We start from the raw sequence: 12,177 nt of genomic DNA, 5'->3' as shown, positions 1-12,177 counted from the left end.
GTGTTCATGCGTGTACTGTAGATGTGACTGTGTGGCGTCGGAATAAAAAAAAGTGCTCCGCAACGTTATTTAATACATCAGTAATATTGTCTGTTTCAATGCATATGCCCCCCACCCCCTCCGCATGACTTGAAGTTATGGCCCCCCCTTGTTCAGATGCGTTCCGCGGTCCATGGCCTGAGGTGCACCTCCCCAGAAACGTAACTATATGTCGTGGCGATGCAGACCTCCTATCTTTTTTTGTGAGCTGAAACCATTTCCCTCAGTGGAAACGAAGCTTTTATTTACTTTTATTTCACAGATAAGAAACAATAAATTGTGAAGACAATAAAGCCTCCACAAAATAGCATTTTAAGTCTTGTGTGTAAAATTTATCCTGGCTTCATATGAGCAGAGGGAAAGTCTGCTAGCGGCTAGACTAATTTATACAATGTAAAATGTCATAGGCTTGTGCTAATAATGTTAGCATATTATATTTGTTTGGGAAAAGTGTTTAGTATAAGACAATTGTTTTGTTAGTGACCCTTGTCAGTTGTAATGGAGCTGAATTTTGTAACTTTACCATTGTTAAATGTTGCTGTTGTCCCTGGCTTCAAATGAGTAGAGGAAAAGTCTGCTAGCTGCTAGGCTAATTTATACAATGTAAAATGCCATAGGCTTGTGCTAAAAACATTAGCATGTTGTATTTGTGGGGAAAATGTGTCCAGATAAAGACAAGTGTTTGTCTGTGAATGCTGCGAGTTATAATGAAGCTGATTTGTGTACTTGTGTTTGAAATGGTCTCTATTAAGCCAACTAGTGTTTTGGAGGTGTAACTACAGAGTGACACAGACACACCACTGCACAAGTGTAAATGCTCACAATGGCGCAGACCACGTGTGTAGGCTCTGCAGCTGATGCACAAGCTTGAATCCTGCTTTAGGTTTTCTTGGGGGGGCTATGGGCTCCCCTTTGTGGCGCCCCTGGTTAACACCTCATTCAACAAATTAAAACGTTCTGACTGGTGGTGCATATGACACATAGTTACTCATAAAGCAACCCTAACTGCAGTTTAAATTTGACTTTTGGTGGAGTTGAACTTTGTATCACTTTATGTGTCAAACAAATGTCTAACTGATGTAATCCCAGTTTTTATAAGTGCATTTATAAAGATCATAGTCTGGTCCTGGCAGGCCTTTTTCCTAATACAGCTGCAGATAGGCTCAGTTGCATCAGATTAGACCACTATTCATCCGGGATGCAAATAAACATGATAGGGTATTAAGAGGCTGGAGCGGAAAGGGGTGTGACTGGGGTGTTGTATTACATGTCAAACCACCTGGAGAGGAGACACTTAAGGAGCGCTGGCTCAGGGTGCCAGAGGCAGTACAGAGACGCCAATCACTCAGAGAAGACCACTGGTTTGACTTGACTAACTGTATTGGACTTTAAGACTTTGTCACCCTCCAGGCGATGGACAGCAGGATCAGACCGCTCGGCCTGGCCGGGCACACCGCCTCCCCTCTCGGTGGCTTGCAGGTGCCACCTTCCCTCCTGCGCCCTCCGCCTCTCTTCCTCCGGGCTTGCAACCCCGCGCTGGAGAGGGGATACCCCCGCACCCCGAAGTGCGCCCGGTGCAGGAACCACGGCGTGGTGTCAGCACTGAAAGGCCACAAACGCTTCTGTCGCTGGAGGGACTGCGTGTGCCCAAAGTGCACTCTGATCGCGGAGAGGCAGCGGGTGATGGCCGCGCAGGTGGCGCTGAGGAGGCAGCAGGCTCAGGAGGAGAGCGAGGCCCGGGAGCTCCGGCTCATGTACCCCGGCTCTGGGATCGGTGGGGAGACAGGGATGCCCCAGGCGTCACCCGTAGGCCCCGGGGTGCCAGCAGCTGCCAGCAGCACTCCAACAGCTCCAAGTTTTGATGTTTTTGGAGCAGAGAACCAAAAAAATGGTGAGTTAAAAATAAAAAGTTTACTATTTTCTTTCCAAATAGAAAATAATCCCATAATTAATTTATGTATCACCCCAAAATATAACAGCATATGCAATTTATTTTTAAAGACTGCGCTGTTTGGAGCATTTTACGCACACAGAAGCGCGCATGTGATTTTAATCAACCTGTTTTTCTTTTGTCCCCATTCCAGATGACAAACTGAGCAAGCACAACTTTTATAACGGATACGTAGGTCGACCCCTGTTTGCACCCCACACCGCACGCCTGCCCTCTCCAAATGACAAGAAAGACCTGTCTCCAAACCAGGACACCACCACTTCATTTAACGACGACAGCGCAAGTGCGTCTCCAGCGTTTGACCAGCGCTCAGACCACTTGGAGAGCCCACAGAGGTCACTTTCCTCCTCGGATCCAGACTCAGGCAGCGAGTCGGAGAAGCCCAGGGACTACCCGAGCCTAGAGCGGGACCCCACTGATATCATAGCCAAGATCTTCCCCCATCAGAAACGGGACACCCTGGAGTCTATGGTGAGAACATGCAAAGGCGACATCGTCAGAACCATTGAACTGGTGTTGAACTCCAAAGAGAGCAAACTAGACTGTGATGGCTCGTCTCTGTCTAATCACTCCAACGCGCTCAGGCCTTCTGTTGGACTGCCTGGAGCGCTCGGTGCTCTGGGGAACAAGTCTGCTTTCTCCCCGCTCCACATGCCGCCGACGGCCGCCGGGGGAGACAGTCTGTACGGACTCAGCCCCCGCCTGGGTGTCAGCCCCCTGAGGCTGGCGTATTCCTCTGCCAGCGGCGGGATGGCAGGTTTCATGTCACCATACATGACATCCGGACTGATGCCAGTGTTCCCACTACGTCCTCCCTTGGACTCATATCCCTTCCCGGGCATGATCCGAGACTTTTCTTACCTTCAGAGCAAGGAGTCTCTGTGCAGCACAGGTCTTTACTCCAGACTTAACAGTGAAAAATGACAATATAATAATTAAAAAATGTTATACTTAAGTGAACCTTATTGTAAATTGACTTTTGGATTTATCTTTAAATCGCATTTCAAGTGCCTCAGACCATGTGCTGATTGAAATCACTGCATTCTGACAATTTCTGTTTCAGACTTGTTTTTTTTTATAGTGTAAATGTTGTAAAGATTTTTAATATGAATAAAACTATCAACAGACACCCTTGTTTTATATGTGTTCATGATTTTGTGCCAATTTATTCCATCTATCTACTTTTTTTTCCAATAAAATGAGACAAAGTAAACATTCCTTATTATGAATTTTGTGTCTATAGACTCATAAAGCGTGCCTTTCTAAAATTGGATGGATTCTGTTTTACAGTGAATTTATCCCATGATAGGTATTTGTTTTGAGCCTATGCATATAGCCCACTAGGCCTACTTAAAATGTAAGTGAAATATATATAACGCCACACAATAATAAGGACGATAAGTACAAGAAATTAATGACATCACACAAAGTATATGTGCACGGCACATGTGTCCCTTTTTAAGTTTTGAGAAGAAAAGCAGGTGCTCACAGGTCAGGTACATATCCATCACCCATCTTCATATTTTCTTTAGGCTGTATTAAAGTGATGCATGCTACAAAGGAGAATAAAACCTGGAACCTCACAGTATTTAAGTGTTTCAATATAGGTCCAGTCAGCAGTTTAAGGAAGAGTTATGTGTCAGTCATTCATGTTGCACTGCATGTGTCGTTTTGTAGACAGTAGTGAGTTTCATTAATTGCATATTTGTGTAGGCCTATATATGGTGTAATATAATGCAACAGAGTTATCAAATTTTTACATTTTTTTGGGGAGACAGACCCCCCAGTAGATTTGGTCCCCCCAATGTTAAATCCATGGCTACGGCCTTGGAATATAGCTTCAAAGACAAGTTTTCTTTTTAATTTTGAGTACTCATACATACTTAAAACCTTGTTTTATGACAAATTCTAGGTTTTACTCTTCATTGTGCTTAGCCATTGTTATATTAGCTCCTTGCTTGTGTGTGTAGGCTCCTAGTGCTGGCGACAGGCAATATTTGGTCACAATATGCATCACTAGTTGCCGGAAATGACCTTCGTACAAACTAAAAAAACCTTTAAATATATCCATTTCAAATCCCAGAGACATTTAACATATCAAAAGCTCACAAACTGCTCGTCTTTCCATTTTAAAAAACGTCGATAAAGTCTAAAATAAAAATCTGAACAAGTGTGTTTCTTCCTCTGCATCAGGAACCCGTTCTCACTCATGATTGGTCGAAGGAGCTGCACGCGGCTCGAATGAAAACCAATAGAACGTCTCGGAGGCGTCACGAGACCGCATGTTTCAGGAAGTCGGGACATGGCCAGTTTAAATGTTGGATGCATATCATGAGTTTGAAACAGCATTGAGCGGGTTTTCTTGTTAGGGAAGAGGGAGACAGTTTACAGTTCTGCCGTCTGACATGCGTCTCCACGTTGTTATCGCCGCTGTCTTTTGGTGTGGTTTCGTCGACTCGCGGAAAATTAGAGGGATATCTTCGTCCTGTAAGTTCACTGTCCCCTTCGAGCTAGCTTAAGGCTAAGTAGCTATCATCATATTTGTTAATTAAGCTGCATGGTGCAACGTGCAATGACTTTAACAGCTCATTAGCTTTAACATAGACACCATGAAGCAAGTACTTAGGAGGGTGTCATCGCTGCAGGTAGTTTGTAACAGCTGTACACATCAGTTAAAGTGTGCTCAGGGTTGTAGCTTTAATAACACACCTATAGCTTTTTAAATTGTTCCTGTAGCATTTCTCCACAGACTCTGGACTCCTTTAGCACCCAGCCTTTATCCTTAAATAAATGTCACAGGCACAACATGTTCCGAGTCCTCACCTTTGTTTGGTTACACTTCCAGCTGCAGTTCAAGGTCACCAACAAGCATCAGCCTGTAATGTTTTTATTCTGTGACAGACAAGCGGTTCTACAGGGAGAGGAAGTCCTTCCTGTGCATCGATGGGTCGAAGATCATCCCCTTTGAGCAGGTGAACGATGACTACTGTGACTGTGAAGACGGCTCTGATGAACCAGGTAAAAAGTGGACCCATGTGCGAGTGGGTGTGTGTTTACCAGTGTTAGCAAACTGTGAGTCAGCACTGTGACCTGGGCACTGTTAATAATTACTGTACACTGAATTTCTGTTCGAGAGAAAATAACATTGATTTGGACTTTTCAGACATGTTCTGATAACTAATGGGCTAGACTATCTATCACATAAACCCACACTGGCACCTTCTAAAACAGACCATATGCTATTCAGACTAGGCCATGAATTAATGTATTAAATTTATTTTATTCAGGTATCATGTCATCGTTACTGAAAATCACCTTGTAGATCTGTTGCTCCATGTGGAATCAGGAGCCCTATAAATTGCTGCTGACGTTGCACAATGAGGAGTTGTTGCAGTTGTCACAGAACACAAGAAATTTAAAGACAAAAACATTATTAAGTCGTCTGCTGAAGGGGTCTGTCAAAAGTCCCCAACTTGGAGATCACATGATCACACCTGAGGCAGGGAGGATAGTGCAAACACCCCTGCCTGGAAGGAACCGCCCCTCTCATGTGCAAGCACTTCACCTCAGGGTGCTTTCACACCTGTTTCTAATCTTGGTTGTGGTCCGGTTCTTGTTCACACTTACTTTTTACAAACAAACCAAGAGGAGTAAACATGAAGTTATGCAGATTGACAGGTAACATGTTGATCGGGTAGTTTTTGCATCATCAGGTCCCACATGGAGAAATCAAATTCTGGTGACTGACAGAAGTTTATGCAGCACTTTAATTTATCTGATGAGTATTTATCTTCTTTCTTATTTTTATTATTACTGTTAGACTTATGAATACTCACTAACAGGTAGAGACAGGACGAACAGGACACGTCTCGTACAGTTGTGATTCAAAGCTCATTACTGTGGGATCACTGTGACACACTATAATGGACCTAATGTACTGACGTTGTACACAGAGTCGCAGACAAGCACAGCAGTTTTAACAGCTTTGACATATCAGGCAAAATACCCACGCAGTCGTGCACTCCTGTTGCCATGGTTTTCAAATGATTTGCATAAATACATAGCCTATACAATTCAATTGTAAGATCGCTCCCTGAAATGAGTTCATGATCAGCAGATGGATTTATTATGGTTAAGCTTTTGAAATCATGCTAAAATCGCATATCTGCTGTCATAAAATCCTGTGGTGGTTTGTTTACTTTCACACCACAAATGACCCGCACCAGAGTCCCAACTTTTTAAGCGATCTCGCTTCGGTTGTTTGGTTCACACCAGGGTTCAATTGACAGCTTTGACACCAGTCCAAATGAACTGTACTGACTGGATAAAGAGACCTGATATGTTTAACCAAACCAAACAGTTGATGAGAGGCTATATTATGCTGCCTTCCTCCCTTTGTTCTTTCCTTTTGACCTCAGCCATGATGTGTGTGTGTGTCTTGTGATTGAATTTACTTACTTAATATTTGTTTTACTTTTTTTTAGTTTGATGTTCTCTCTTTGCAGAGATTAAACCACACACACAAAGCTTTATAAAGAAATCCACCAAGAAAATAAAATGACCTCACAGTTTTGAACCTTGGACTCCTGCGTCATCTGCAGGTCCCTCAAATGCACTCAGCCCTCCTACTGGCCTTTACATGTAGATTCTAACTGGTCATTAAGTGACTGAACTTATGGAACTAATCCATTCTCTGTTGTGTACACATGTGCACGTTTTAAAGACTTGGTGAATGGATACACTTTGCAAGCCAACAAACAATCTATTGGACCATTTAAGGTCATAATCTGCCTCTGCTGTTGTTATGCTGTGCCGTACTGCAGCTGTAAATCCAAATCGAAATTGAGCATGTTGGTAATGTTATCTACCCTCATGGAGATTTTGGACTGATTGACCCCGTGTATTGGCAGCTGATGCAGCCAGTGTAGTAAAGTGTAGACACGGAAATATAGAGGTTAAAATTCCCCGGGCCTCAAGTTATGTGTTCAGTGTCCATGTAGTACTTTAAACCATACTTGAGTGAATAAGAATACTTTTTTTTCCTCTTACCTGTAGTGCTGTTTATCAGTCTAGATTGTTTTGGTGTGAGTTGCCAAGTGTTGGAGATATTGATCCCAGAGATGTCTGCCCTCTCTCAAGTATAATGGAACTAGATGGCACTCAGCTTGTGGAGCTAAAAGTGCCAAAAAATACATTTTGACATGGTTACTCAAGATAATCCACAGACCTTGTTGTGAGCAGTTTAATGTAGGAACTATTTTCTCTCTACCAAACCACACCTGCCAACTGTATCACTGCACAGAAGGAAGCGTGCATCTACTCATGTACGAGAGGCTTGTGTTGGTGATGACGCAAAATGTCAATACTGTCGTCCTCCTCAGCTGAGTTGTAACATGAGCTAGCTCAGTGGTGCTAGGTGAGCTAGCAGTAGATGCACTCTTCCTCCTGCGCAGTGATACGGTTTGCAGGTGTAGTTTGGTAGAAAGAAAACATTTCCTATATGAAACTGCCCACAACAAGTGTGGATTATCTTGAGTAAGCGGGTCATGATTTCTGGAAAGAGACATTACTGTTGAGGTTTTTTTTGCTGCTTTGAGCACCACAAGCTGAGTGCCATCTAGTTCCATTATATTGGAGAGAAGGCTGATATCGCTATGGCTGATATCTCCAACACTCTGCAATTCACTTCAAAATAATCTGGATTGATGGATAGCGCTACAGGTAAGAGGAAAAATATGTATTTTTTATTTTGGGGTGAACTGTCCCTTTAACGTTAAAACAGGATGCAATATAATGCAACCAGAAATTGCGAAACAATGGCCCTTTTAGAACACTTTATTACACATTCAAAACAAAATAATGTTCATATTTTGCAATTAAGGCCAAGGATTGCTCACTAACACCAAGATAGTTTTTGTCTTCTATGAGCTGGTGCAAACAGCTTTAAACTGCACACTGCTTCTGCTACTGAACAAAATTTTGAGGCATACTCATTTCAACTCTTACAGCAGCACCCAGGCTGTTAAAATGAAATCATAAAACAACAAAAACAAAATGCCGGCATCATCTGTACAAGTTCTAGAAAGTGACATACCACATGTCTTAGCAACCCCCATGCATGTATTATAAATAGTTTTGATTGGGTTCATTCGTTTCTGTAAGTTAGTTCATTATGCAGCGTTGACCTCTGCTTCTGCCCCCATGTAGGCACCTCAGCCTGTCCTCGTGGCCGATTCTACTGCACCAATCTGGGCTTCCGCCCACACTACATCCCATCATCGCGAGTCAATGATGGCATCTGTGGTAAGGCTTTTTATATATATTGCGTTATGGCAGATGAAATGATGCTCTCCTGGGAGGCGACTTTTAATAAACTTTGCAGAACCTGAAGTGAGGCAATGGATTAACAATGTTTTCTGCTTCAGCGTTTTTCAAGGACAACAGGGGCAGCGCTGCAAGTGCTGCAGTGATGAACAGATTTATTCTTGCAGAAAATGAATCGCCGTCTTATTTGTTCAAAATAGCTGGTGGAAAGGTTTGATGCCGAGGTTGCTCTCATATCTCACAACTTACTAATTCATGGTGAGGTTTTAATCACATCCCTTTCTTTTATGGGGTGAGAGTCTGTTTGCTTTTATACCTTTTTTGTGTGTTTTGCAAACATGGACCGGAATTCATATTTTACATTATGTCAAGAAGCTGACATGTTGGTGTACAGACTGTCACTCCTTTTGTAGTACAAACAAACAGATGAAGTAGACACAGCAAACAAAACATGGCTGTCTAACACACACGCTCGGCTCTCCTCACACAGTTTTCCTTGAAAAACATCCTGTCCTTTTCCTCAAGGCTTTTCTCTATTCAAGCTTGTAAAATCTGCCACACTCTGCACCTAATCAGATAGTTTTTCAGCCCCCCTTCTCGTTCACTTTTGTTCTCCAGTAGCTCTTCACTTTGGATAGAATCAATACATTTCGTTGTCGACATCTCCTCTCCGTCACCAGCACTTTCGGCTGCATTAGACAGCATGCAACCATTGCAGGGGAAAAAAATTTTGAAAGAATGAAAGAGCAGTCGTGGAATATTTCTCAAAGCCTCCCTCTCCCTTTCCTCCCTCTTTTATTCTTCTCCCACCTGTCTGCTCATACCTACCCTGCCTTGAGTGGCGCCACTTAATAGCTAACACCTTGTCGCTTTTCCTCTTCGGCTGGTTGTTGAGAGATTTTCACTGGCTTCCCTTTCTGGGCTGTAAAAGCTCTCGTTCCACCGGTCACCAATGGGGTTCTGGATAATTGAGAAATATCACACTGTGCCCACTCTCTGGGGTGAAACATCTGAGCTAAAGGCAGATCTGAGCACTCACAGAACACCATGCGGCTGATCTTTACGAGTGGTCGATCTCAAGAGAGATCCTCTCTGAACTAAAGAGTGAGGTATCAAGCAGATACAAAGATCTCGTCTTCACTGGGGATGAACAGTGACTAAAGCCTTAAAGATACATGCTTTGCTACTTTCATGTCTGTCGGTCAGATATATGGCTACAGCAGTCAGCTGGTTCGCTTAGCTTAGCACATATACTGGAAACAGGGAAACAGCTAGCCTAGCTCTTTGTTTTACTCCTCAGATTTTGTAGAGATTAGATTAAGAGATAGTCTTTGTTATGGCGATGTCAAGTTGCGCAATAAGACACACTGCAAAAGACATGAATATTGCACTCGGATTTTTTTGAGTATCAGAGAAATTTGCACTTAAAAATATAACAATATCATTTCTTTTTTATTGGTTACTTTTGTTAAGTTAAATGTTTAATTCGCTCAATTAAAGAATGTTGAAAATAATTTCCTCAATTTTTTTTCTTATATCAGCAATTAATTTGTTGTATTTTATCATATACTGAAAGCAGCAGACAACTGAGTACACTTTAATTCTCTTTGGTTATTTATTGCAAGTAATATCATTATCGCAATCAAGCTTGTCTTATTTTCTTTCTTATCTGTGTAATGTTTCTTTTTTATAAGTGCAAATAAACAAACAAACAAACAAACAAACAAGCAATGGTCAACAACATTATCATAAACTGCATATTTTCCTCATATTGTGCAGCAATGCTAACTGAAGCTAAGTGACAGTCAGCAGCAGTAGCCTTATATTTGCTGTAAACATGAGAGTGATAATCTGTGAATGATCAGAAAATACTGAAAAATGGCCATTTTAATCTCCCACAGCACAAGATGACATTTAAGATATCTTGCTTTGTCCAAAACCGCCCAAAATTTGTAGTTAAAGGTACAGCTGGTAACTTACGAAAATAACTTTTTGTCATATTTGCTAAATCTGTCACTGTATTCACACAGAGGCACATAAGACAGATAGTCTGTGAAAAAATTAGGTTCCTCCTCCCACTCCTACCAGTTTTGCTTCTAACAGCATTTGCTAAAAGCTGCAGCTCACATGATGCACCCAGTCAGAGCTGAGAAGCCTCTAGTTGTCAATCACTGCTTCTGAACTGCAGTCAAACTGTCAAACTAGGCAGCGCTGATCAAATATGAATCAAGATTCTGTTACTGCATGGCCTATTAATTGTCTCAGATGTTTTCAGACATATATTTTAGTGCACTGTTTAACTGTAGAATGAGAATGTTTGCTCCAACATGGCTTCTTATTTTACAACTAAACAGTAGTATTACTGTAGTTAAAGCAGTGATTGACATGATTGACAGCTGCATTAGAGACTCCTCAGCTCTGATTGGTTGATTTCATTCATGTGCGGTAAGGCCATTAGAAGGCAGAGGAGGAGTCAAAGGAACATGATTTTTTTTACACACTGTCTCAGCAAATAGGGCAAAGAAAATTCTACAAAAGTCATGTATGGCAAAAACAGCAGCATATCCTCACATTTTTGGGCATTTTCTCCTGAAAAGTTACTGAAATGATGAACTCATTATCAGAATAACTGTTGATTAATTTTCTCTTGGTTATGAAATTCATGTTTTGTATGTTGAATAGCAAATGATTGCAATGTAAATGTTCACTTTTCGGGGCACAAGTGAGTGATAATACTAGGCCCCAGAAAGTACCTGAAAATAAACTGCTCATACTTCCTGATGATGTGTGTTTGTTGAGTATTGTTTTTAACTTTAACCCTTTTTAATTGCCAGACTCTGTATTGATGACATCATGTAGAATAAAGATGTTTTGCTCACCTCTCCTCGCTGATATAATGAATGCTCTTCTGTTCTCTTGTATGTGCATTGGATTGGTTTCTCCTGTGTCTCGTGCCAGATTGCTGCGATGCTTCAGATGAATACAACAGCCACGCTCGCTGCCAGAACACTTGCTGGTCAGTTGAATCAAAACTGAGATTCAATATTTATAAAATAACACATGCAGATTTTGACTCAAAATATGGCTTTAGAGGCCCACGCAGAGCTAAAGAAATAAATATTCAAGCAGTCCATTTCGATTTGGGAAATGTATCAAACAGTTCATTTTGGGAGGTTTGATTAAAAAAAATGCAGCTCTTCCTTAAATCCAAGTTGTGTTTAACATAAGGATGTTATCACAGCATCAGAGTGATAGACTTGCTGCACTCTTGTGATAGTGACTCATTCACTGTGCCACCAGGGGGCATGGTGTCACTATGATTTAAAAACTTGATGTAGCTCAGACCTGCTCTTACAACGTATATGCATCACAATATTGTTTTAAAGAGTTCATGCATGATAAAGACAAATCTGACTCCCCACTTCATTACACTCTCCTCCTCGCTCTGTAAATTGTACTCTCAATAACCCCATCCAGAGGTGTTTGTCATGCAGATAATTGAGTTTCTTTAGGATACAAATGACAGAGTGCATGGATGGTAGGTCTGTGGATAAGTATACATATAAGAACGCAGGCCCCTGCCAGGTCATATTTATCATCTTCTCTGAGCTGCGCCGCAAAGATTGACCATACTATGTTGCTGTAATGTGGCCCGCTGTGTAAATGTAACTCCTAATACGGTAACCCACTTCTTTTGTTGACAGTCCTCTGTTATTTCGTTCACTGCCATTCGCCTCAAAACCGCATACAAGCAGAGTATATCTCATTATGTTTTCACAAGGTCCACACTCATATTGTGTTTGCCAGACTTCAAAAACAATTTAGTTCAGCCACAGAGCATCAGCCCCCCGTCTTATTTACTC

The 12,177-nt window shown here is 41.8% G+C and overlaps 2 protein-coding genes and 1 long non-coding RNA gene across 4 annotated transcripts in view; 2 read left to right on the top strand and 1 right to left on the bottom strand.

Moving 5' to 3' along the window:
- LOC126404202 (uncharacterized) overlaps positions 1-4,947 on the bottom strand; it is an 11,656-nt gene extending 6,709 nt beyond the window's left edge. For both annotated transcript variants that reach the window (XR_007571416.1, XR_007571417.1), the window contains exon 1: positions 4,814-4,947. This is a non-coding gene — a long non-coding RNA (uncharacterized LOC126404202). The remainder of the gene's footprint in view (positions 1-4,813) is intronic.
- Positions 1,351-3,140, top strand: LOC126404201 (doublesex- and mab-3-related transcription factor A1-like). Its single transcript, XM_050067257.1, has 2 exons — positions 1,351-1,930; positions 2,124-3,140. Exons 1-2 carry the CDS (start codon positions 1,453-1,455, stop codon positions 2,912-2,914), a joined length of 1,269 nt encoding a protein of 422 aa, XP_049923214.1. The 5' UTR covers positions 1,351-1,452; the 3' UTR covers positions 2,915-3,140.
- LOC126404200 (glucosidase 2 subunit beta-like) overlaps positions 4,288-12,177 on the top strand; it is a 190,452-nt gene continuing 182,562 nt past the window's right edge. The window contains exons 1-4 of the mRNA XM_050067256.1: positions 4,288-4,477; positions 4,892-5,008; positions 8,198-8,293; positions 11,273-11,330. Coding sequence (XP_049923213.1) covers positions 4,396-4,477; positions 4,892-5,008; positions 8,198-8,293; positions 11,273-11,330 — 353 coding nt within the window. The 5' untranslated portion in view covers positions 4,288-4,395. The remainder of the gene's footprint in view (positions 4,478-4,891; positions 5,009-8,197; positions 8,294-11,272; positions 11,331-12,177) is intronic.

The sequence above is a fragment of the Epinephelus moara genome, chromosome 17, assembly GCF_006386435.1.
Source record: "Epinephelus moara isolate mb chromosome 17, YSFRI_EMoa_1.0, whole genome shotgun sequence".
NCBI lineage: Eukaryota > Metazoa > Chordata > Actinopteri > Perciformes > Serranidae > Epinephelus > Epinephelus moara.
Note: the sequence above shows the minus strand (reverse complement) of the source record. Positions and strands in the feature narration are given on the sequence as shown.